At 41.2% G+C, this 26,452-nt stretch overlaps 1 protein-coding gene across 1 annotated transcript in view; it reads right to left on the minus strand.

Moving 5' to 3' along the window:
• Positions 1-1,761: 1,761 nt before the first annotated feature.
• Positions 1,762-26,452, minus strand: part of sim (bHLH transcription factor single-minded) — a 169,946-nt gene continuing 145,255 nt past the window's right edge. The window contains exons 4-11 of the mRNA XM_089253223.1: positions 23,686-23,775; positions 21,567-21,690; positions 21,276-21,361; positions 9,513-9,712; positions 7,029-7,135; positions 3,660-3,807; positions 2,991-3,548; positions 1,762-2,891 (exon numbers count right to left, since the gene is read on the minus strand). Of these exons, the coding sequence (XP_089109349.1) occupies positions 2,012-2,891; positions 2,991-3,548; positions 3,660-3,807; positions 7,029-7,135; positions 9,513-9,712; positions 21,276-21,361; positions 21,567-21,690; positions 23,686-23,775 (2,193 nt within the window). The 3' untranslated portion in view covers positions 1,762-2,011. The remainder of the gene's footprint in view (positions 2,892-2,990; positions 3,549-3,659; positions 3,808-7,028; positions 7,136-9,512; positions 9,713-21,275; positions 21,362-21,566; positions 21,691-23,685; positions 23,776-26,452) is intronic.

A 26,452-nucleotide genomic window follows, 5' to 3' on the forward strand; every position in this document is an offset into this window, starting at 1 on the left:
CCGTTCATTTTCCCCTGCAGAACCTCTAATCAGGGTTGGTAGGTTTTTGATTCATGGCAGTTTAAACCACGGTTTAAACTGTCACGTCAAAAACTGTCGAAAACGTCAAATATTGCTTTTCAATATAAAAATTCCCATTAGAAATTCACACATTAATTGCACGTAATGTTTAAAGTGACTATGTTATACAAAGAATAAATATTTAATGATTGTATAAAATAATTTTCTACTCTATACAGAATTATTTAGCACAATTTATGTATTGTTTTTTTCTTGTAAAATGTACAATTTGAATAAAGCATAGCATAAACACTGGAGGGAGCGATTTCAGATTCAAGATGATTCTTGACCTTCCAAAATTTCTTCAACTGCTTATATATGAGTGCATTGATATAAACCATCTGCTGTACTCTTTTTACAACAGATAAGTGTTTACATGTCTGATGTAATAAACTTTTTTAATGTTTTGATTTCTGTTATTATTAAATTAGCTAGATAATCACTGAGAGATGCTTAAAACGATACTCTTATTGTGCATAACATTGAAATATATCTAGCGATCAAAATACTAAATTGTAGGACTAAAATGCCATTTAATTTGACAATGCTAGCTTGTATATGATGCCTAAGAAACTTCTGTAACTTATTCTTTGTCAAACGTAGTTATTCTTACTTATGCACTATGATATGGCATATTTACTAGCATTTATAATACAATGGTTTTCCAATTGAAGCTGTATTCAAACATGCAAAAAAAAATGCTTTGGGTATCAAGTCCCATCAGCTGTGCTTAGCCGTAGAAAGAAGCATGAGATGTCCAATCCATCCTACATTCGGAATCAGGAGAGGAAAACATGAGATGCCCAGCCTGCATTCAGAATCCAGAGAAGGAGGCATGAGATGTCCATCCTACATTCGGAATCAGGAGAGGAAGACATGAGATGCCCATCCTGTATTCAGAATCCAGAGAAGGAGGCATGAGATGTCCATCCTACATTCGGAATCAGGAGAGGAAGACATGAGATGCCCATCCTGTATTCAGAATCCAGAGAAGGAGGCATGAGATGTCCATCCTACATTCGGAATCAGGAGAGGAAGACATGAGATGCCCAGCCTGCATTCAGAATCCAGAGAAGGAGGCATGAGATGTCCATCCTACATTCGGAATCAGGAGAGGAAGACATGAGATGCCCATCCTGCATTCAGAATCCAGAGAAGGAGGCATGAGATGTCCATCCTACATTCGGAATCAGGAGAGGAAAACATGAGATGCCCATCCTGCATTCAGAATCCAGAGAAGGAGGCATGAGATGTCCATCCTACATTCGGAATCAGGAGAGGAAGACGTGAGATGCCCATCCTGCATTCAGAATCCAGAGAAGGAGGCATGAGATGTCCATCCTACATTCGGAATCAGGAGAGGAAAACAGGAGATGCCCAGTCTGCATTCAGAATCAGGAGAGGAAGACATGAGATGCCCATCCTGCATTCAGAATCCAGAGAAGGAGGCATGAGATGTCCATCCTACATTCGGAATCAGCAGAGGAAAACAGGAGATGCCCAGCCTGCATTCAGAATCAGGAGAGGAAGACATGAGATGCCCATCCTGCATTCAGAATCCATAGAAGGCATGAGATGTCCATCCTACATTCGGAATCCAGAGAGGAAGTTATAGATATGCCCACCCAGGATTCTTGTTGAATCGGGTGCCTGTGTGATTGAGCTTAACGAGAAAAAAAAAGTGATCCGAACCAATATTTTGTCACAATTTGACTGGATTTATTAATAAATACTTTCCGCGAAATGGCACAAAGACTATCTCATGGTAATATATATATATATATATATATAAGTACGATTTCCTTCTCGTATTTAATAAATTTGCATCAGTCTCTTTATATGTGATGATGTGCTGCGACGCTCCATGGACTAGACATAACCCGGCGCACTGAAGACACACTGTCACGTGTCTGGTAACGTTCTATGAATAAAGTACTACGTAGTGTGTGTGCTAGTGGACAAAACCGTTCGCAACGACTTGGTGGTACTGCTGAGCATCGACTATAACGCTAGTGTAACCGGCCTGTGGGGCTTGCGTGACCCCATCGCAGACGAATTCCGCCGTCGCAGCAGTCCTTCCGGCAGACGTCAAACACATCTTGTCGCCGCTGGTCCCGCCAGTCGAGTAAGAGTCCATAGACGCAGAGTCACCGCAATCGTGCATCACGATGCCACCCGTCGTGACCTGGTCCGTCGGCCTGGGGTCGTAGAAACAGTGAGAATCGTCGAACGCGGACGACGCGCCTATGAAGGTGGCTCTGTTGGTACGGCAGAAGCTCTTCAGAGGCGGTGACCCGAACTCATCGCCGTCTTCCTGCTGGTGCTGCCCGCAGTCCGCCGCCAACCTAGCCATCTCGTCCTGGGTCATTATGACCGTCTTGTAGACCCCGTCGGAGTCTTGTGGGGACATGACTAATAAGGCACTACTACTCTGACCCACGTGCGGGGTCCGGTGGTTGCTGGGGTTGGACTGGGACGACGAGGACTTCGGTGAATCTTCGCTCGCCGTCGGGCACCTACCATTCTGCTGCTGCTGCTGCTGGTATCCGCCTTCAACGTCCGAGTCCGACAGGACGGAATCAGAGTGGCTACTGAACTGTCCGCCGCCACCACCGTACAGCATGTGACTGGGATTGGATTCCTGATGAGCTGGAAGGTCCGCGGTGGAGTAGCTTCGGGACGTCACGTAATCACACAGATCTGTCCTCGTGGGTGGTGGAAGGCCACAGTGGAGCTGAGACGGTGGGAGCGAATCCTGCTCTGTGTCTGGGGATGATGACGACACGACTGAAGAATCACAGCCTGGGAATGACCCGTATGATGACACGTACCTGTTGAAGAGAAACCAAAAATAAATAATTGGTGTTGAAACAGCACATGTGCCAGAAGATCAACATGTGCCAAAAATACTTGCCATCAGTGGCACTTACCTGTCGTTTCTGTCGAACATTTCCAGGTTGTGCTGGTGCTGCGGTGACAGCCTCTGTAAGTGGTGCTGCTGCTGATGATGATGCTCCTGAGTATAATGTACAGAGGCGTTGTGGTACAAGGCGCCGCCGCCGCCACAGTTGGCACTATCGGGAGAAGGAATCAGTCCCACCGGCACATTCGTTTGATAAACGTGAATGGCACCGTCACCACTCTGGGGATGGTGGACGCTAGTCGGACTGTCCGTCTGCACCGCATCTTGGTACATCGCACTGGGATACGGCGTACCGAACACGTGATGGTGGTGATGGAAGGGTTCGTAGAAACAGGCCTGCGGTTCGGAAGACAGCGAGCCGTTGTCGCCTCCCGCCCGTGGGTACGTCACCGGATGCTGGACGTCGTCGAAAGTCGGAGACGGTTTCCTGGTTTTGCTCTTCTGCGTCCGGGTCCTTCCGGATAGTCCGTTGCCGTTGGTTGCCGGAAGCGTCTCCACGTGGTGAAGACTCTCTGGTTTCCTCATCTGTTCCTGCTGGAGCTGCAGTGACTTCGCCTCTTGCTCACTGTGTATGAAGCAAGAAAACCTTCTAAGTTTGGCGCGGACATTGGAGCCAACCACACATAATTCTTCCATCACTATACGTACGAGCATAATAAAATAGAATCAGACTGACCTGAGCACATAATTGACGCTGACGATACAGTGCGGCCTGGAAGACCTGCTGTTGTGTACGATTGTAGCGTAGCTCTGCATCCAGATCCAACCTCCGCCGTTCGCCAGGAATCTGTAGTATTTTGTTGTGACTTGTCCTTTGGCGAGTACTAAAAAGACATGTGAAGATGCCTCAGATGTGGTGTATATAAGAACATATACATTGGACATCTTATATCCTGTTCTGTCATACCTAATTCACCAAACATCAACTCTGGCCATATCGCTAATATTGCAATTTACTGTCGTTAATGAGATGGGTTGGAAACGAAGGCGCTGTCTATTGGTGGTTGCCTCAAGTTCGTTAGGGAAATATCTTATCTATATCCTCCCTCGGATTTGAACCCGGGACAGCAGCCTTCACGGTGGTAGATGAACATCTTATCACTACACCACCGGCACTTCTACTTTCATACCAGATACACCTCATCCTTAACGAGTTCAAATGGTTTTTGATGATTTTCTTTTAATCCAGGCCTGAGGTGCACATGTGTACCTAACTCATATGTGGGCCTAGTGAAGATTTACGTTCGTGAAACTCTAATTGTTTCCATTTCATGCAGCAAGAGTACCAAGTGTTTCAGATTTACGTCAAAGAAAGCACCCAGTGTTTCAGATTTACGTAAAAAAAAGCACCAAGTGTTTCAGATTTACGTCAAAAGAGCACCAAGTGCTTCAGATTTACGCCAAAAGAACACGAAGTGTTTCAGATTTAAATCAGAAAGTGTTTTCGATTTACGCCACACGGGCATCGTATATTTGAGACTCATACCAGAAGACGTTTCACATTTACATCAGAAAAGCACCAGGTGTTCGTCATTAACGCCCGAGTGTCGTGTTGGTAAGAGATGCTCGTCCACCACCTTGAAGGTTGCCATTAGGTCCCAGGTTCGAACGATGTGAAGGCGACCGCCGATAAATGCACCTTCACTTCCATTCCAACTCGTTAATGGCAGAAAATTGAAACACAGCGGTATTGACGGAGGAGTGGTGTGTGGTGAAATGGGTGTTTTTCATTGATGTCACATAAGATATTAGAAATTCGTTCGTATGAACAACAAACGCTTGAAATTAACATCCCATGAAAACGATCGCTTTTCAATCGTATTGTCGCTCACACAAAACTGTTATAGTAGACTAATTTAAGATGCTGTAGATCACAGACACGATGGTGAATTTCGAATACTTGGTAATTTTGCTAAGATGAACAATTTTTATCGTAATCATTCTGTTCGCTACGTATAAGTTTATAACTAACCATAAATTATAACCCCATTAAAACTAGAATAAAATGGTGGGAATAATGATGCATGTGACAAGGACAACACTTGTCGGTTGACTATTTTTTGTTCGAGTCCGAAAGCGGTGATTTGCATGGAAATGTTTCCGTCATTGCAGTTAAGAAAAGACTGAGTACGTGCGTGAGAATTGCACATCACTGCCAAATCAGCCTCGGAGCTAATGTATTTTCGGGTTTGATTGTTTTTTGATCGGCCAATTATGATGTTGGTCACGGAGAATTCCGGCCACAAGTGCAAAATTTATTCAAGACGAAGGAGTATTGATTATGATTGTATTACCAAACACGTCGTTTTATAAAAATTTTCATACTCGACACATTGTTAAAAATTCACTTTCATGTCACAAACGTCTCAATCGCTAATGAACTAATGACTATGTTACGGTAAATGTGATAAATCGGGTTATTATGCTACTTAAGTTTGATAAATACTTGAAACTTATCGCCTTTATCTGTGATTATGATTAATACCCATGTGTAATTGGTGAATTTGATAAATATGGGGGGGGGGGAGGGACAGTCCCAAATGAGTGTAGTAAGTGTGATGAACATAGTCGGACCCCGATATAGTGATAAAAAAATTTACGATCGTATCCCGGCCGATGTAATCATACGATACATGTAACTTATCATGTATATCTATCCATATATATTAAATTGATTTTCTGTCTGTCTGTCTGTATGTATGTTCTCTATACAAATCTACAATTTTAGATGGATCGTCGCCAAATTTTGCATATATACCAAATGGGACCCGACTTAAACGATAGGCTACTTTATATTTTCGTCAGAGCAGGGCAAATGTCCCAAATGGGCAAAAAACTGTAGGGCAACAATGGTTTTCGGGCCTCAACAATCACTTTCCGAACGTTTACTTTGGTTACAGTGGTTCCCCAGCAATGCGTTTCAGACGTGTTTATGCCTTTACAATGGCTTGCCGCTTCTTTAATCCTGTTAGTATATGTATAATAGTTTATGCCAATACTTTCAATACTACACAATACTACTATTCAATACAATTACATTTCAATACTCTCAGTAGTGAGGCTTTTTGAATAGACGTCATAATCATCATCAGCATCGCTTTGAGGGTCAGGAAAAGGGCGAGACTCATAGAAATCACTGTTGAAATTGCCGATTTTACTGTAGAAATGCTGAAATTTGGTGGGGTTTTCCGCCACATCAATAATTTTAGAAATTGTATAGATTTCTGAAATATATATGAAATATATTCTGAAATATCCCGATTTCTGAAATATTGTGTTTGCTTAGAGGTATACTAAGCCCAGGAGATTGAATATGAAGTAATTAGCCGGACCTACTTTTGAGTTGGGTATTTATGTAATAACATTGATTTCAACTTTTTATTTATATCTTCTCAAGCAGGAAAAAATTAATGTCTCCGTATTGTCTTTTGATATTCAACTGCATCAATTCATACAGTTTAGGATGTTTTAAAATTAATTATGGGCCCGTAAAAAGTACATCGAAAAAATTCCACAGCTTTAATTAAGCATTTTTGAAAGCTGAAACAGGCAGATAATTAACTTGAAGTTTGGGGGGGGGGGAATAGAAATACCTAGCGCCCCTTAAAAAAGGAAAGAAAAGTATATATTCATTTCTATGTTTCTTTAAATCTAAATTTGTTTATTTCATGAAGTCGTGCAGGAAGTCGCCATATTGGTTAACTTAGACACGGTTTGCATGTCCCTCAAAGAAAGAGGGAGATATCACGTGTTTCTAACAGCCTCATTGAAGAAAACCCGGGCAGCGCCGGGTATTATAGCTAGTATATCATAAAGTAGTACGATCTATCATGTTTACCAATGACGCGACGCTTGGGTATTATGCATAATCGCCGGTAAAAGTGATTAATTTAGGTAAATTTATCAAATTTACGAAAATGTTTTGCGATAATGCGTAAAACCGGTTAATATGTATAACAACCCGATTTATCGCATTTACTTATTTACTATAACAACCACACTCACAAGCGAACACAATCTAAGGAACAAGAGACGGTTAACTCACGTGTTAGGTGCGAATATCTCATCTGAAGGCTATCGCTACCATGGATGTAATGGTAGAGAGTCTTCTCGATCAAGTCCTGCGGTTCGTATCCGGTCAGCTGTGATACCCTGCAAACGACACAATTGCCATTTTTATCAATATCAGTCCAATTTGGAGCACATGCTCTGCAAAGTATGGCTCGTGGAACGAGTAAAACTCTGATCGTTACTCAAAAAAACTCCAGCTATATTACCGAAATCAGCGTCCTTTTAAAGACAATAGGAAAAGGGCTTCTGTATGCAGAAGCAGGATAAGGATGGCCCTGTAAATTCAGTAAAAAAGGTGCAAGAAGACAGGTGTTTAGATAAAAGGGGTAAGGGGTGATGAAATTCCGATAAGCACAAAGCAGGCAGAAATTCTCAGGAAAGGTAGAGCAAAAGGCAAAGCAGGTAGAAATTCACAAGAAAGGTAGAATAAAATGCAAAACAGACAGAAACTCGGGGAAAGGTGGAGCAAAACTCCAAGGGGGCAGAAATTCAGAGAATGGTGGAGCAAAGGGCAAAGCAGGCAGAAATTCGGAGAAAGAAAGAGCGAAAAGGCAAAGCAGGTAGAAATTCACTGAAAGGTAGAGCAGGCAGAAAAAAAAAATGTCATACGCGGCAGAAATTCAGTAAAATTGTTAAGGAGAGAAGGTGCAAAAGTTCCGAAAAGGGCAGGCAGAGGGAGAAGAAATTCCGAAAGAGGGAAAAGTACGCAGATATTCAGATAGAGCAGACAGAGAAATAAGAAACAAAAGAAATTGAAAGCTGAAAATATATGCAGAAATTGAGGAAAAGAAAATGAAGGAAGACTCTCTCTCTCAGAAATTCAGAAAAGGGCAGTGACGGAGGGAAGGGGCAGTGGCGTAGCCAGGTTTTGGTCCGTGAGGGAAGCGAAATTTGGAAAGGCGCCATTTTTTTTTTGTTCCTGCTTCAGGTGCAAACTTAAAATTATTTCAAGAGTGTACCGTGAATATCGGGAATCCGGTAAAAAATTAAATCTACGACATCGCTGCGGCCGGAAACAGATCATGCAAGAACGGGACTGACGAGAATCATTAAACGTGACAGACGTGCAACCCTTCCGCAAATTGCTGCAGATTTCAATGCTGGGCCATCAACAAGTGTCAGCGTGCGAACCATTCAACGAAACATCATCGAGCCGAAGGCCCACTCGTGTACCCTTGATGACTGCACGACACAAAGCTTTACGCCTCGCCTGGGCCCGACAACAACGACATTGGACTGTTGAGGACTGGAAACACGTTGCCTGGTCTGACGAGTCTCGGTTCCAATTGCTTCGAGCTGATGGACGTGTACGGATATGGAGACAACCTCAAGAATCCATGGACCCTACATGTCAACAGGAGACTGTTCAAGCTGGTGGAGGCTCTGTGATGGTATGGAACGTGTGCATTTGGCGTGATATGGCACCCCTGATACGTCTAGATACGACTCTGACAAGTACGTAAGCATCCTGTCTGACCACCTGCACCCATTCATGTCCATTGTGCATTCCGACGGACTTGGACAATTTCAGCAGGACAATGCGACACCCCACACGTCCAGAATTGCTACAAAGTGGCTCCAGGAACACACTTCTGACTTTAGACACTTCCGCTGGCCACCTAAATCCCCCAGACATGAACATTATTGAAAATATCTGGGATGCCTTGCAACGTGCTGTTCAGAAGAGATCTCCACCCTCTCTTACTCCTACGGATTTAGGGACAGCCCTGCAGGATTCATGGTGTCAATTACCTCCAGCACTACTTCAGACATTAGTCGAGTCCATGCCACGTCGTGTTGCGGCACTTCTGCGTGCTCGCGGGGGCTCTACACGATATTAGGCAGGTATACCAGTTTTTTTGGCTCTTCAGTGTACATATAATGTTGTGTTCCATAACGATAAGAGAATAACATGACGAAAGCGATTAACGCTTTAACTACACTGAAGAGCCAAAAAAAAATTAAGAGTCTACTCTGTTTGTTTTTCTGAAATAGTATACGTACGTATCTTCAGTTACTTTTGCATTTTCCACGTAATACATGGGCAATTCCAAGCCCTTTCCAGTTGTATCAAGTGCAAAAGGGTAGAACTTCAGAAAGATAGCAGATCAGGCAGAAATTCAGAAAGATAGCAGATCAGTTAAGGAATAAGGCAGGGAGATGGTCGTATACAGAAATTTCAGAAAGAAAAATTCAGAAATGAGCAGGGAAAAACAAACTTTTCAGAATAAGGCAGGAGGTGTGGAGCAAAAGTCCAGAAAAGAGCATTTATTGGAATGATTTCAACATATTGCCACGCTTTGACTGACCAAATAATAAGACAGCATAAACATAACACATGAAAATATCGATCTAGTTTCGTAGACTGACATCATATGACATCCTGCATACAACACTGGCCTGCTCAAGATTAGCGATATAATTTATGACCTCGAATTGGGGGGGGGGGGGAACTCACCTCGCATCGAGAAAGATGAGTTTGAGGTCAAGGCTGGCTCGGAACATGAACATATTTGTGTACATCTTGATTTCGGTGATGGCACTTGGCGGCAGCGAGTGACCCACCGCTACTAGGCCCATGTTCTGGAGGCATCCGTCGTAAGGCGCCGAGTCCAAGGCGTATCTCTTGACCTTCAAATAGCCACTGCAATGAATAACCTGAAGAAAAAAAAGTGAAATCGTACGGTCACGGAAACTTCCAAAAAATTCAATATGGCCGATGGAAATGATAAATTATCCAAAAAAGAAACCCCGAAACACATTATATCTTATTTGGCGATCATTGATGGCGTCAAGGAAAAATGGGGATTTCTATCGACCTTGTTGAAGGAATTTCCTGCACCTGGAGGTAAAATATATCACATTACAAATGCACTCGTATTGTGAACTCGACCGAGAAGCTAATTTTCCTGTGACCTCGACGTTTTGGCGATCATTCCTCCGTTCATAAGCATAAGAAATTATCGTGGTTGGCGGTCATTCCCCCATCCACAAGCGTAAGGAATTTCCCAGAAAATTCGCCAATCTTGGTGAAGTGATCGGTGACGTTACAATCAATTGAATATTAAGATGTCGTTCTTTGGGAATCTCTATATCAGGGGTTCGTAACCTGTGGGTCGCGGCGACCCAAACCTTCAAACTTGGGTCACAGGGACTTCCGAGATGGAACTTACGAATCCATTTACAGCCAGATATTCTTGAGCTGTGGGTCACCTCCATGCCCCCCCCCCCCACATCCTGAAGCAGGGCCCCATGGTGGGATCTTTTACGGGACCCTTTATGATGAATTTATAGCGTGAAAAAACATCATCCCGGGCCCCAGGGCTGGAGCCTTGTCAGCCCATTCCTTGTGGGGGCCATGGTCACCTCCCAACTTGATTCGCAGGTGATGATCGAGATGGTCGTTCAAATCCATTAACAGTCAGGGACTCATCATCAGTTATGGGTCGTGACCCAAACTTAAATCAGCAATGGCTTCCGAGATGGGTCATAAAAATCCACTTACAGCCAGGCACTCTTGAGCTTTGTGTAACTCTTGATATTGCGCGCAGGGGCTTCCCAAATGCAATTACCTAAACTTGATTCTCAGGGGCTTCCTAGATAGGTCGTACTTACAGTCCTGTTATAAACGTACTTATTGCGTCACTGGTTTCACTAATTTCCAAAAGTAAACAGTCACGAGGCGTTCAAGACCCCCCCCCCCCGCCGCCATTAAACCCTGATGACTTTTACGCGAAAAGTCCTCCCATCCAGCAAGAGATCGTGGCGCGGTGCTCAGTCCAAGACGGTCCAGTAAATAACATGGCCGTCATCAATCCCGTTGATCGAATGATCGATACCTTTCGTGAACTTTAACATCATGGGTCATGGGATGTGACCTCTGTCCTACAGTGAAGAAAACAAAACTTGAAATAACAGATGTCATTGTCTTCATGACCATCACGTGATGATCATGCAACATCCTCTCTCTCTCTCTTTCCGTAGGTCACGCCATAATATGAACGCGGAAAAAAGCATTCGACGATGTCTTTATGGGAGATCTTCGACGGGACGTTGAACTTCAAGAGGTGGTTTCAGTGACCTTTTTGACTTCCTGGAAATCTATTTAGTGCGTGGAAGTGATCCAAATGGTTCGGATCACGGAATGGTTTACATACAGGGCGCTCCACGACGAATTCACGAAGTAAATAAAAATTTATATGGTTGATTCTTATATTGAAAAATAAATAGGGTAAACCAGCGTTTTTCAACCTATGGTCCGTGAAGATGAGACGGGTGGTCCGCAGTAAGGATGGGTAATTTAATTTTAATGTACTTAAGAATTATCCAGTTGTGCATGCAACTGATATTAGTAAGGGGTCATTCAAGTATTACGTCAGCATCGAAGGAGGGGTTCCGATTTGCTGATTTTTGATGACGGGGGGGATGTGGGGAGGGTTTGGATGATGGTTACGTCATTAACCACCCTTTATGAAGATATGAAATATTCTTAATGGCATCTTACTCGGTGCTCCAAAAACGAGAAAAATCTTTCGCTGGTTTGTGGGCACCTGAACTAACATTCTCACTAACGATAAATCCTTTACAGAGCCACTTCAGCGATCTCTAAATGTTTCACGGATCCTTCAAGTGCTCTGGAAATGTGTCCGGGATGCTAAAGTGCTCTGGAACTGTGTCACGCATCACTCAAGTGATCCGCAATCATGCCACGGATCAATTAAGTAATCTGGGAATGTTCCGCGGGTAACTTGAGTGATGTAGAACCACATTGGGGCGCCGCTTAATTGCTCTAAAATTGTACCACATGTCACTCAAGGGAATCTCTAAAAGTGCCACGGATCGTCTAAGTGTTCTGGAACTGTGTCGCGGGTTACTTAAGTGATCTTTGAATGTGCCACGGGCCTACTTCAGTGATCTGAAAATGTGCCACGGACCACTTAAATGCTCTGGATTTGTGCCACGGGTCATTTAAGCAATTTGTAAAAATGTTCCACTTAGTTCATTTTTACAAAATTGGGCTTGAGGGGGCAAGCTGCATCAGATAAACTTCAGGGCCACATTTGGTCCGCAGGTCAAGGGTTTACCATGTATGGCTTAAAGGGTGGATCGCAATGAATTTTTTGGAGAGAAATTTTGAGTTCTTATCTCAGAAATAGTATTGAAATTAACAGAAATCGATTATAATAACAAATAAAGGTATTTTCTTCCGAAGGCGCACGAGCCCCCTATGCCCACCCCTCCCACGAACGTTTCTAATCCCACCAATATGAGTTAGGAGGTAGGGAGCAGTGCTGATGAAATCTTGCTGACAAGGGGGGGGGGGGGTCAGAGTTTTGCTGACTTTTACTTACCGGGAGGAGGGGGGTTCAAAAATGGCTGAAAATTTACTGACGTAATACTTGAACGGCCCCTGATTTCCTTATTAAAGGTTCGAACAAAAAATTAGGCCAGCATAATTAGGGTGACCATTGGGGATCAAAAACGGGAAATTACTATTTGAAATACAGAATATCCCTAATTGTCACCAAAAAATTCAATTTTCAACACAATTAGAATTGTAGTGAACAACAGTGACAAAAATGTATTTCACAAGACAGAAAAAAAAATCAACCTTCATCCTGAATAGAGTGACCATATTTCGTTAAGAAAAGTGCGGGGAATTGCTTCTTAAATACGGCAAAATAAGGGACATCGCGGAAAAAATCAATTATTTATTGCTGAAACTTCTGGAATGTAATACCAATGGGTGGAGGCATCGTAAATCACGATGAATTGCAATGCAGGCCACGAGAAAACTGTTGAACACTGTATTTATAGCTAACAATTATCATGATACGATTTATAAATTATGGAAATTATCTTCACAAATCGAAAGAAGCTTTTTTTTTTAAAGAACCGGGAAAGTTTATGAAAAGTATCGGTATGATCAAAAATACAAGTGTGTCCCGTAAAATACGGGTCATACGATCATTCTACTCAGGATGATAGATCAGCGTTTCCCAAAGTGGGGAATATCAACCCCCTAGGTGTGTGATGGAAGGGTCTAGGGGGGAGGCGATAGAAGCTACGAGTATAACATAAAATCCTATGGGTTCGCTTGAGTCTGGGGGCGACGACAGAAAAAAAAAATGAATGTGGGCAATGGAACAAAAAGAGCATGAGAAACTGCTGCAGATGACCAATCACTCTGTCAGACATTTTACTGGTCCTTGGGTTCAGAAAAAGTTGAGAAACGCTGCAATAAACGATCAAAAAAAGAATAGAAGAGAAAAAAAGGAGCGATTATAGGGTGGAGATTCCATTTCAAATCTTACACCAATACTGAAATTCCAAGAAAAAAAGCAATAAGACTCATTTACATATGACTTTCCAATCCCTCCAAAACAACTTTTTCACAATCTTGGAATCCTTCCCCTACTGTATACGTCAGCTTTACTTCTACAAATATCATTTAATTATTTTTAAACTCCAATTTGGTTTGCCTTTAAGGGGTTCGGTGCACGCAAATTTTCCAATTTTTCGATTTTTAAACACTATGGAATTTTCTGCGTCTTTGTTCAAGTTTTTGTCCTACCCTGTGCTAGAAATATTTTTAAAATATCTTAAAATATAAACTGCTGGCTGGCATTATATAAAGTATATATGTTAATGTTTTTCACTAAAATGTGTGTGCCTTTTTCGCAAAACTAAGTTTTTTGTTAGATAAGCAACATTTTTTCAAACACCACTCATTCAAATTTCTTGAAACTTTGTGTGTTTCCTCAACACTGTGGTGCTACATACTTTAGCTCGAGCTTTTAGTATTTTAATTGTTGGTTATTCTTTTTTTATCGAATTTTAACTCCAACAACACACACACAAGCAACTTTTTAAAAAAATCACCAAAATTTACTCATATTTTGTGCTATAAAATTGTGCCAGAAATCCTCGCGTTAAAATATGTAACATCATAGTGTTTAGCACAAAGTTTCAAGAAATTTGAATGAGGGGTGTTCGAAAACATGTTCTTTATCTAACAAAAAACTTACTAAGGAAACAGTTATTTTCCGGATATGATGCTGAGGTGAACTCGGAAAGAAAAGTCATCACGTCTCCACCGGGACTCGATCGACCCCAGCGCCCTCTTGCATACCGGGCAAGCATGCTACCATATACACCACTGGAGACATGGCCCCGCCTTCCTTATTTCACGCTCTGTGGCGTGAGGCGCTGAAGTAGAGGCATTAGTAGCCCCTCTTAACTTCAGGAAATGGCCCCCGGGTGGGACGGTTTAGAGTGAGATAGATGTTTCCTTGATATCTCGGGTTGACAAAAAAGCCATCTATCTCACAAAAAACTTACTGTTTGAGAAAAAAGCATTTTTTTAGTGAAACATTAACATACATATATAATGTCTGCCAACCGTTTATACTAAAGTATTTCAAAAAATATTTCTAGTACAGGTAGAACAAAACCTTGAATACACAGTTAGGCCGAGATTACACTATAAAATTTTGATAAAAGATATTTTATAAAACTGGAAAAATTCAACCAATAAGCACATTGGTTACATTCGAGAAAATTCAACCGGTGATCTTATTGGTTGAATTTTTCGAGTTTTATCAAAGAGTTTTTATAAAACTTTTATAGTGTAATCTCGGCCTTAGACGCAGAAAATTCCACAGTATTTAAAAGTTGAAAAATTGGAAAATTATTTTTTGGAAAATTTGCGTGCACCAACCCTCTTAAACAGATTCTCAAATAGATTGTGAACACTGTACCGATTTCCAAAACACTTCTGAAGAAGTATTTTACTTAATTCATTCCAAAATTTTGCAACTATTTTACTATCTGATATTGTTAATTTATTACCTTTCAAAAGGCACATGAGGAGCAATATATATTTTCAGTCAGTCACACCGAGAGTTTCCTTTGATTTGTTCTACGCTCCTTATTCAGTTAAATTATGAATCTATTCGATATTACGCATCCCTAAATTACATTGATTTTTATTATTAATTACTCTAATCTGAATATCATGCAGTGTGTATAATATTTCATATAGGTGTATTCCCTGCTGTTGCCAAAAATGCTATGAATCGTGTGAAAGTTTTGTTTTGATATTTAATTTTTTTTTCTCATGTTATATATGTAATACAATACAAATACAACGCCACAACAGGCAAATTGCCCAACGAGGTGGCTGACTTAAGAACATCATGGATCCCCGAGCCCTAGCTACTACTGCTACAACACACATGCACCCCGCCCACCCCCCCCCCCGCGGAACCCCAACGAATCGGTACATGCGGGAATGTGCGTGTGCGTGTAGTGAAGCCTGACGTGAAGTTTTTTTTTGTTTCTCTGTAATGCTTGTTATGTGTAGTGCTGCCATCTGCCACCAGTTTTTCTAACTATGAGTGAAGTGTTATGATTGAATGATTTATCGTTGTAGGACTGTTGCTCTCTGTGGCGAGACTTTTTAACGGGGAGATCGGCTCGCATTTGCGCCTTGAAGTTGGGAACCACAGAAAACCAACTTCAGCCGACCACCACTGTGGGGGTTCGAACCCGGATCCTCGCATCGCGATTCCGTCACTATAACCACTCGACCACCACAGCCACCACTACATAATTTTAAATTTTTTTTTCTCTCGCAAAAATTGCTTTCCCCCCCCCCATTTAGTTGTTATTTAGTTCACTAATAAGCACTTGTGCTTCATTATCATCAGGGCCGTAACTAGGATTTTTGCCTCCCGTCAGACCAGACACGACCCAGGCTCTGTCCCTCCCGGGATATAAGCCTTTTACACGTGTGGGTTGGATCGTGCTGGGGAGATTTTTGCCGCCCGAGGTAAACATTTCTCCGCACCTACAACTTTAAAATTAGGTAATTCTGTAACGGGGTGTTCTTTGTTCCCCCCACCTAAAACCGCTACTCCCTAAATTTTGCCACCCGGGGCAACTGCCCCCTTTAGTTACGGCCCAGATTATCATTCACTATAAACTTGCAATGCATCAACCAGTATGGGTCTCTGGACCCCTTGGCTGATTTTTTTTCTTCTCATTTGTACGAAATGAAATCAATAAAGTGAAACTGTAAATTCATAAATTCATTTGTAAATTCATAAATTCATTTGTAAATTCATAAATTCATTTGTAAATTCATAAATTCATTTGTAAATTCATAAATTCATTTGTAAATTCATAAATTCATTTGTGATAGTGACACTTCCGTAAAATGATTTATATCGGGGATATAAGGAAATTAAAATTTCTGTATGGATACTTATCGCACGCTCTCCGAGGATTTCTGGGTATACTTAATGCATGCTTTCTGTGGATTTTTCTGGGTGCGTAAATCACAGTTTCTCAGGATTTCTAGACATACTTAACGCATATTTTCTATGGTTTCTACGGATGCTTAACCCACACTTTCTTTTTATTAGCGCATGCTACCGTTTTTGCATGTTTATTGTTGGTCCAATTAATCGATTAATCGATCCGGGTTAATCAATCAACTGTAAATGTGCAGTTAAAAATTTTAGTTGAGTTAATCGACTGGATCAATACGATCAAAATTCGATTAAAAACTTTGATTAAAAGTTCATAATTAAACTTGATTTGTTTGATCCTATTCATAACATTTCAGATAAGTGACCATAGTTGAAATACGGGACTGCGAAAAGTCCGTAGAAACTTTATAAATTCATAAAAACCGGAAAAATAACCGAAATAAAAAACGGTTTGCAGGGTTTGCATCGCTAGGTCACGGGAATTTTTTGAAGACAGGGGAAAAAAATAACTCAAAAACAGCCGAGAGAGATAGGTGACGTACGCAAGTCAAAGAAAAGATACGCAAATAATGATCAGAATGCCTCCAAATCGTTTATTGCAGCAGTATGTGTTCAACCACCACAGGCAATAACATTGCAAATCCAGCAACGGCAGAGTGCAGCAGGTCCACATACACGATTTACAACGGTGAACTGATTGTGGATTAGGAGCATAAGTTCTTATACATATAGAAGCGTCCTCTCCACTTGTCAATACAAGATTAATCGAAAGACTGGTTATTTGGGGAGATGAAGATTACAAGGAAGAAAATTCATCACTGCCCCCACGAGGACTCGAACCCCGGTTTTACGCTTGACGGACGAGTGCTCTACCATCTAAGCTAAGGAAGCAGATAGAATATTTCAACCCTTGGAACGTATATATATGTTGAAAGGCACCGTACATGGACGGCGTCAACAATCAACTAACTAGCTCGTGAATGACAAAGGCCAACCAGATGGCCATATGCATATAGAAACGTCCTCTGCACTTGTCAATACAAGATTCATCGAAGGACTGGTTATTCTGGTTGGCCGGGAAATGAAGAAACAAAGCCTCCGTCCACAGTGCTGAGCAGTTTTGTTTGCCTTCCCTATTACAGAATATGCAATATACATACACACAGAATACACACAGAGCCCGCACTGCGACGGGAACAATCAAACAGAGCCTCCGTTGACAGTGCTGGGCATTCATATTTGAATTACATGCATACATTATTTACTTTACAAAAATTTCCCTTCTTTATACCATTGTTAATGCACATAAACATTACTATGAAGATAGTATTGGGTACAAATTTCAACATGAGCTCATACAAATTATTCCGTGAATAGGATGAATAGAGAATATGTTTTTAGGGGGCCGTTCAAGTATTGCGTCAGCAGATTTTTAGCAATTTTTGCCCCGTACCCCCTTAACGCATATTGAGATCAGAGACGTACGCGCCCCACCTCCCGGCAATCGAAACAAAGAAATTTTAGGCAAAAAATTATTTTAAAAAAATTGACGTTTCCGAAGAAAATACCTTTATATGATGTTATTAAAATCGATTTCTGATAATTTCAATGCTATTTGAGGGGTAAGAACTCAAAATTTCTCTTTAGGAATTACATTGCGACCCACCCTTTAAGCCATATATAGTAAACCCTTGACTCGCGGACCAAATGTGGCCCTGAAGGTTAGCGGATGTGCTTTGCCCCCTCAAACCCAATTTTTTGAAAATGAATTAAGCGGCACATTTTACAAATTGCTTAAATGACCAGTGGCACAATTCCAGAGCATTTAAGAGGCCCGTAGCACTGAAAGATCACTGAAGTAGGCCCGTGGCACATTCAAAGATCACTTAAGTAACCCGCGACACAGTTCCAGAACACTTGAACGATCCTTGGCACATTTAGAGATCCCTTGAGTGACATGTGGCAAAATTTTAGAGCACGAAAGCGGCTCGCATTGCTTTACTGCATCGCTCAAGTTAACCGCGGCACATTCCCAGATTACTTAAGTTATTCGCGGCACATTTACGAATCACTTCAGCGAGACGGGGCACAGTTCCAGAGCACAAAAGCGGCCCTACCACACACATGGCAATGTGGCCTGGGTAGCTTTCGGTTTGACGGCCCTACCACATTTTTGGAGCACTTAAGGTGACACATTTCCAGAGCAGTTAAGTGTCCCGCTACACATTTCTAGAACATTTGAGCGGCCCGGACATATTTCTAGGTCACTTGAAGGATCCGCAGAACATTTAGAGATCACTAAAGTGGCTCTGTAGAGAGCTTATCAGTAGGGAGAATGTTAGTTCAGTGGCCCAACAAACAGGGGCGGCTTAAGCGAGGGTGCAAGGGGTGCGGTGCACCCGGGCGGCAGGTTGTAAGGGCCGGCATCTTTGACTTTCGTCGGACACAAAACATTTTAAAAATTTCCAAACAGTAAAAATGCTCATCACCGTCACGTTTACAACAGAGGTGTTGGGGGAAACTTCAGAAAAAAGACAGGGCGCCTGGGACTGTATATTACCAGAAATAAAAATGCACTCTATCACAAGATCAGTGCGTGTGTATCAAGTGTAGTGTAGCTTTGGTTGTGTGCATTTCGGTGCTCTCAAACAGTGATTTTTTGGAAGTCAAATATCGCAAAGGAAATAATTCGTCCTCTCACTTGCCCGGCCCCTGAAGCACCAGAAGCCCGTTTGAAGTAAACTTCTTTATAAAAATCGCCTCGTTATACATCATCTTTACAGGATAAGTGTAAGTAATGGTGGACCATCAGTAAGTGCTGTATTGTGAATTATTTGGTGTAATATCGAGAATGTGGTAAAACAACGGGAAAGAGAACGCAACATTTTCTTCAAAAGCGGGGCGTATGGTCATGAACATTTTCTCGGTTGAGAATTTGTGTGCGAATTCCTCCTAAAAATAAAATAGATTTTATCCCAAGGCCTCCCAGAATATAGCTTCGACGGCCTCCCGCCAGGGTTGTCTTTAGGGGTGGCACCTAAACCTTTGCACCCGTGCGGCGGGTAAGCTCGAGCAGCCCCTGCCCACAAACTAGGGAAAGGTTTTTCTCGTTTTTGCACACCCGGTAAAGATGTCATTAAAAGTATTTCATATTTTTATAAAACGGTTGTTGGATGACGTAAGCATCATTCACACCACCCCTTCCCCCTCCGCTTCCCCTGTGATCAAAAGTCAGCAAACCCGAAAGACCCTTCCCCCACATCGATGCTGACGTAATACTTGAATGACCCCTCCCCCTTATAGCAGACTCCCCTATATTATACAGGGTATCCTGTAAATCCTAATTCGGCTTTCATCTCATCAACCGTTTGTCGTACGGGTATGGTTTTAATTTAAAAAGTGCTCAGAATATGTTCAGAAATCACCTTGTACCAGCTTATAAAATTACGTGTATCGAAAGTATATCTCGTTGCCAAAGGTGCCGCGAACGTCAAAAGTTTGGGAATCTTTGACCCAGAGAATCGCACAGAAGAGGAGGCCCTTTTAAAGGTGTTTTTTTGACCTGTTCGTTCGAAGACCAGTTTTCCAAGGCCTTAGAAACGAATCCAAATCATGTCGGTCAGAATCGAGAGCTTTCTTCATCGATTCTTCGTACAGTATATGGAGCAGTGTTTCTCAACCTTTCTGGGCCCAAGGCCCTCCCCGCTTTGGGCCTTTTTTTCTTTTCGTGACCTCCCTCCCCCAATGCCCCACTAACCTCATCCAGAGACCCTTTCTATCAAATCGAATTTCACCAAAACTAAATTTATAATGAACAAAAATTTTATCGACCCCAGAACCACAGGCACGGATCCACAAGTTGGGTGATCATCCCTCCCAACAGCCGAATTACATGGTCTGGATAGAATATGGAGTCATCCAACAAACCTGCACAATAAATCGAAGCTCCCTATATTCATATATACTGTGTCCGCACCTACCATTCCCCCCGCATCCTGGAGCTGTGTCCGTTGGCTGGAATGCTTGGCGGGCCCTTTAATGTAGTGAATTTACAGCGTGAAAAAAAAAAATGCGGGAAGCGTCCCGGGCCCCAGGACTATCGTCGCCCCAAACTTTTTTTTTTGGGGGGGGGGTCATGGCACCTACCTTGTGCTAGAGTTCGGTGAACTATTTTCTTGTGGGGGAGGGGCATACGGTTTGTATGTTCGTAAACCGAATCGTTTTGTGTTGTTCGTAAAGCGAATTTTTCGCAAACCGAGCCGTTTGTAAACCGAGGGTTGACACTGTAGAAATTTGCGATAGAGGGGCCTGTGGAATGTTCTGACCTTAAAAGCCACCGAAGAAGCAGCATCAGCTATAGAAGGCCTCCGCACGAAGCTCGTGGCGTCACTGAAGTAGGCCATCTCACTCACAGCCGTTGGATATAGCAAGTCGACGCATCTGCTATCTTTACCCTTTATTGTAGTATATCCAATGGCTATAGGTAAGATGACCTTCTTCAGTGACGTCACGAGCTTCGCGCAGAGGCCTGCGCGAGGGCCATTCCAGGTTTAGGAATCAAGACCTTCCCCCCCCCCTTTCAGACCCCATAAAGACTGAAATTACTCGTATTTCGGGAGAAAAACGAGACAAAATGGAAAAAGGAATCGTTATAGGAGGTAAAAGCTTTATTTAACGCTTTTTATTAAAGCTTTATTATAGGACAAAAAGCTTTGAAAAATGAATTTTGGACACACAATCAGAAAATCTACTTCCAAAATTTTAATCAACGCCAATCAAAAAGCCACCTTGTAAACACGTTGTCCGAATGAAACAGGTTTCCTTCAAAAAGAACATGAATACGATCATGACGCATGTATTTCGTCGTAATTTGTTATTACCTAACGCATCAAATCGAGGAAAATGTCGAATAGTTACAATAATAAATGAGTAAATTGATTGATCACCTTGTAGCCACCAGAGGTCAAACCGGCGTTTCTCTTGGCCAAAACGCACTTCATCCGCAGGAAGAACGACCTTTCGAATTCATAATCTAGGCACAGACATACAAGGAAAACACAACAACATGAATTCATGTCGGAACAGTCTTCGGACGGCACAAAAAAGAAAAAAACACAACAATTTCAAAACTTCCAACATAACAGGATTTTGATCATGCGAAAAGTATCAATTAATTATTTAATTTAAAATGTGTCCACCATGGATGTAATGAGACAAATAGGGGGTAACGTACTGACCACCCACTCGCTGAGAGGTCGTCGCTGCGGCCGGTAGAGGAGGCTGTAGGGCCAGGACAACGGCTATCTCGTCGTGGTCGGCCGGATGCGTGTACTCGTACAGGCTGTTCCCGGTCAGCTCCACCTGAAAAATACATTTAATAGATCCATTATTCCTTGAAAAGTTTGTAAATGTTTTAATGTACGTTAATAACGTATTTAACGTACCATCACCAAGTACTTCAAGACATCTGTATGCATCTAAATTACACTGTTCGGAACTTTTTAAGTAGCTAGGGCTCATTTACATGCATCTGATGAGCATCGGTTTCTTATAACGCAAATCTCACACATCTTTAATCCGCCAAGACGCCATCATTTAACTTACGAGATGTATTTAACGTGAATGCATCCATTTCGAGTACAGTGTGATGCAAAAATTACAGACAGAAAAAACGACTGAAATACTTCGACACACACACACAACTACACGGTATCTAATGGTATAGATACCGTCAAACCGAAAGATACCAGGCCAGATCGCCATATGGCGATATCGGCTCATTGTCCTCACGGACTGGATACCTCTGGCAATTTATTCATAAAAAAACATACATTACAAAATATACATTACAACATTACAATCATAACTATAAAATCATAATCTAAGTATAAAATCAGTTGCGAGATCACAATCTACGTATACAATCGTAAATCAAGCATATAATCCTATATTACATACTAAATCTTAATTCAAATATAAAATCCTAAATCGCATATTGAAATCAATATGGTATAGATACCATCAAATGTAGCGGGAAATTGGTTGAAGGACATTCAATGTGATTTGCGAAGCATGTTACGTACATACAGCATATAAATGTATGACAGCGTGTTGCGATTGTTCAAACGTGACTGCCAAGCATTTCGATTCTATTTGACGTGACTCTCAAGCATCTGGAACAATCGTCAAATGACTGGATGCTACCAAAAAGATTTGAAAAGCATCTGGAACAGTAGTCAAACACCTGAACACATCCAAATAGATCTGAATAGCATCCGAGTCGTCCAGTTGCAAAACTCGTTAAGCGTCAATCAATTCTTTTTAACAGAAAGTGAAAAAGAAACTTTATCAGAATGCATTTTTTGAGCTGACGCTTGTTAAAATGTTAATGTTATGCCATTAAAATTTCAAACTTCAAGCAGTCAGCTGAAAAAATACACTCCACAAAAGTTTGTTTTTCACTTTCTGTAAAAAAAAATCTGTTTGGCGCTTAACGAGATTTGCAACTGGAAGACTCATCTGGAACAAACGTCAAACGTCTGAATGCATCTAAAAAGATTTCCGAAGCATCTGGAGCAATCGTCACACAGCTGAACATATCTATAAGATTTTAAAAACATCTGAAACAATCGTCAAACATCTGAACACACCTAATAAGATTCCAAACCATCTAGAGTGGGACGTTTGAACGTAACTGGGGTAATCGTGAAACGTCTGAATGCATCTGACATGTTTGCAAAGCATTTGGAACAATCGTCAAACGTCTGAATGCATCTAATCTTCATGCAAATCCATCTCGGCTTGGAACAAAAAATTTCAACTCTCCTGGTACTTGTTCGGATTCCGCAATAAAATTTGGGTGTTGCCATTGCATTTTTGTTCTCTTCAAAATTTTGTTGCGTGTTGAAGTTGCAGAATGCCAGATATCTCGAGTTCAAGCTGAGAGAAAACTATTTCTCAACTATTGCATCAAAATTCATTCACCACAGCTGCCTGCACGGAACTTCAGAATATAAAAAAAACGTTTTGACCACCCTGCATATAGTCTCATCAACTTTCCACGATTCTTAGTCATTATTAGAGCCGTATTGACACATGGCAACACCTGGGCAGTGATCGAAACCTCCATGGGAATCTGGTAAAGAAATTGCATCAATTGAACAGATTCGTAGGGTTCCCAGAGCACAGTTTTGCGTAGGTCGACCCTTGAACAATGACAGCTTTTCGGAAAGCGATTCCATCGAAAACATTCGTGACATCGGATTCATATACAGTGACTTGTGAAGTATCGCAATATCTATGCATGTACAATACAAATACAGTTTACGAATGAATTCATGTATTTACGAAACTCACTTGCGATAAGCCTAGATGGACGGATGCAGTTTCAGAAATGTACATGATTTTGCCGTCAGGGGCTACAACAAACACGAAACCATCTAGCGTCTGAGGGAAGAGAAGAAAACATGGCGTACACATGTGAACACAGTACAAGAATTTCATTCAAATACATAATTCAAATCACTTCAAATCTGATTATTTCCAGAGCTTTGTGCGACACATGTTACCCATAACACCTAGCATGGATCGAGGACCCCTAAAATCGATTCTCTTTTAGAGGGTTATGCAAATGAGGTAGAGAAAAGAAATTCATTGCAATTTCAATTTCTTCTCGCTTTTTTTTTCAAACTTTTTTTGTTGTTGTCTTCTGTCATGACTGCCATCATCAGATTTGATCACGGTCTCTTTTTTTTTGGTGGGGGGGGGGGGGAAGCAGGTACTTTTAATATCTTCAATAAGCCCAATATAGTCAGGAAACGTTCAAAATCCTCCGTGTGTTTGCTTCTCGTCCAATCGGAGAACGTCTTGTTGCCCCCCAATGAACATGCAAGGTCACGATCCGATTCCCAGCGATGACGGATTATAACTCGGAGCAAACCTCTCTCTCTCTCTCTCAATACATACATCTAATAACTGGGGGAGAAGAAAGTGTTTTGCTGTGCGAGAGAGGGTGAAGATGGACAAGAAAGATCAGTCTTCACGAACCCTCCTCTCATATACGAACAAGCATCGGGGGATGATTATGCAAATCAGCGTATGCAAATAAGTTTCGGAAGAGAAGTGGGAGAAACGATTTGCTAATGTGTCTCGGAAATCTTATGAATCGCTTTCCGATAATGAGTTCGACCTTTATCCTTCCTCCCTTTTATACATTTACCGACCCATTTCCCTTCTCCGAGCCTGTTGCCACTCACGAGTTGCGCAATACGGCGATGGGGGGGGGGGGAGATTACCTTTCGAAGATAGAATGAAAAAGAATCAATCCCTCCGGTAGGGGTAAACATGAAATAAGAAGAGAAAAACTCTTCCCTACTTTTTTTATTCTTCTCATTTCTTCTGGGAAGTGTTTTTGTTTCGTGACGGCTGTGACCAAAATAAAATAACAGCGAGCTAAAATAGCGAAGTTTATTTATATTTATGCCGAGTATAAACACTCAGAGATCAAATTGTTCGCAGAAATCCAACTTGTTATTATTTGAACGCACGAAGTGTTCAGGAGAAAGAATACGATATGTAAATGTTACTAAGCCTAACTTGTGCCACGTGTTGGCGTGATAACCAATGAGAAGAGTTTTTTCGTTGGTCTAGATTTCATTTTTGAATAAGAAGTAGCATTTGATTGGTCATACAGAAAGAAAATCGAGGCTTTCTGTGCGAAACAGGCGGCATTTTTTCTGTTTATGGTTCTTTCAGTTTGCTTTCATCAGCGCATAGATTTCGGGATCGAATTGTTCTGGGAAAGTAAATTTGATTTGTTTTGATTCGAACGCACGAATTGTTTGGGTTAAAGGACACGATATTTAAATGTTGCCAATCCTAAGTATCCTTTTCTAAAAATTTGTTTTTAATAAAAGGTAGGTCTTGAATGATCATTGAGAGAGAAATTCGCTGCAAACTTTCACTCGGGTGGATCAAGTATAAATCGAATTTCATTCCAGAAGGGTAGGATGTAGGGAGTTGGATCTCTAACAGTTATATATATATATACTGACAGGAGGCTTAGATATATTAATAGTGTCTTCTTATTATATGCAGCAACTTGTATCTATACTCAGTAGCACAAACAGGAACATACATTCGTTTCGCAACGCATTATTTAAATTTTTTTTCCGCTAAAGAAAGCGTGAAGCCGTTTGAAATTTTGAAGTAGCTGTATGTAGGAAGAAACAGTCCGCAAAACTCAAGTGTATGATTGTCATAAAAAGTTTTCGTGACGTAACGTAAAAAAGACGAGATACAGTCGAAAATGAGCCACCCCAAGGACGACGATTCCACCTCGACATAAGACCGCAAAAGATTAAAAGTTGAGATCCCAAGTTTGAATAAAAAATAGCTTCTGTTTGGTTAATAGAGAAAGGGGGGAAAAGGAAACACAGGGCAACTTTAGTGATAAGCATAAGTCATTTTCTGTTAGTCTCAATACAGTGGAGTCTCGATAATCTGAAATGAACCTGGACCGAGACAGACTCGGATTATTAAAAAAACAAACAAAAAACAATAGAAATTGGATTTTAGTGGGAGGGTGGGGTTATATATAATAGACCCCAATAGAGTTCTTAACTTTTTTTCAACCCATACCCACAGGGCAGTGCGATTTACCTTCCCGAACCCCCTTGGATGATGCGTTGTCTATTTGTTGTGAGATTTAGTTTTCTGTAATTAATTACATTAATTATCCATTAACAAATTTTTATAAATGCTTTTATATACATATGTTTTAAAATTTCTTTATTTATACTTCTTTTTCTTCTTCATTTCTATTTTTTTGGCCTATTTTTAATAGTTAGCTTCGACTCTTTCTGAAAATTAATTCAAAAACGAAACTAAAAATTATTATCACTTTTTGTTATTTTTCGCAATTCGAGAGGGAAAGATTCAATGACTTGTTCGTTTACTTATTGATTCCAACCCGGAAAAACAATATCATATAGGCTGACTATGTTCTTTTAGCGCTTGATAAATTTTTCGACGTTTTTCCTGAGTCATATGTCCTCGACATTATCAAATCTAAGCACACATGATACGAATGTAAACTAACTGCAAAATATTTCGAGTGAAAATG

This window comes from Pholcus phalangioides, unplaced genomic scaffold (assembly GCF_987345545.1).
Source record: "Pholcus phalangioides strain wild (caught in Gottingen) unplaced genomic scaffold, Ppha-v1.0 ptg000032l_1, whole genome shotgun sequence".
In the NCBI taxonomy this organism is placed as follows: domain Eukaryota; kingdom Metazoa; phylum Arthropoda; class Arachnida; order Araneae; family Pholcidae; genus Pholcus; species Pholcus phalangioides.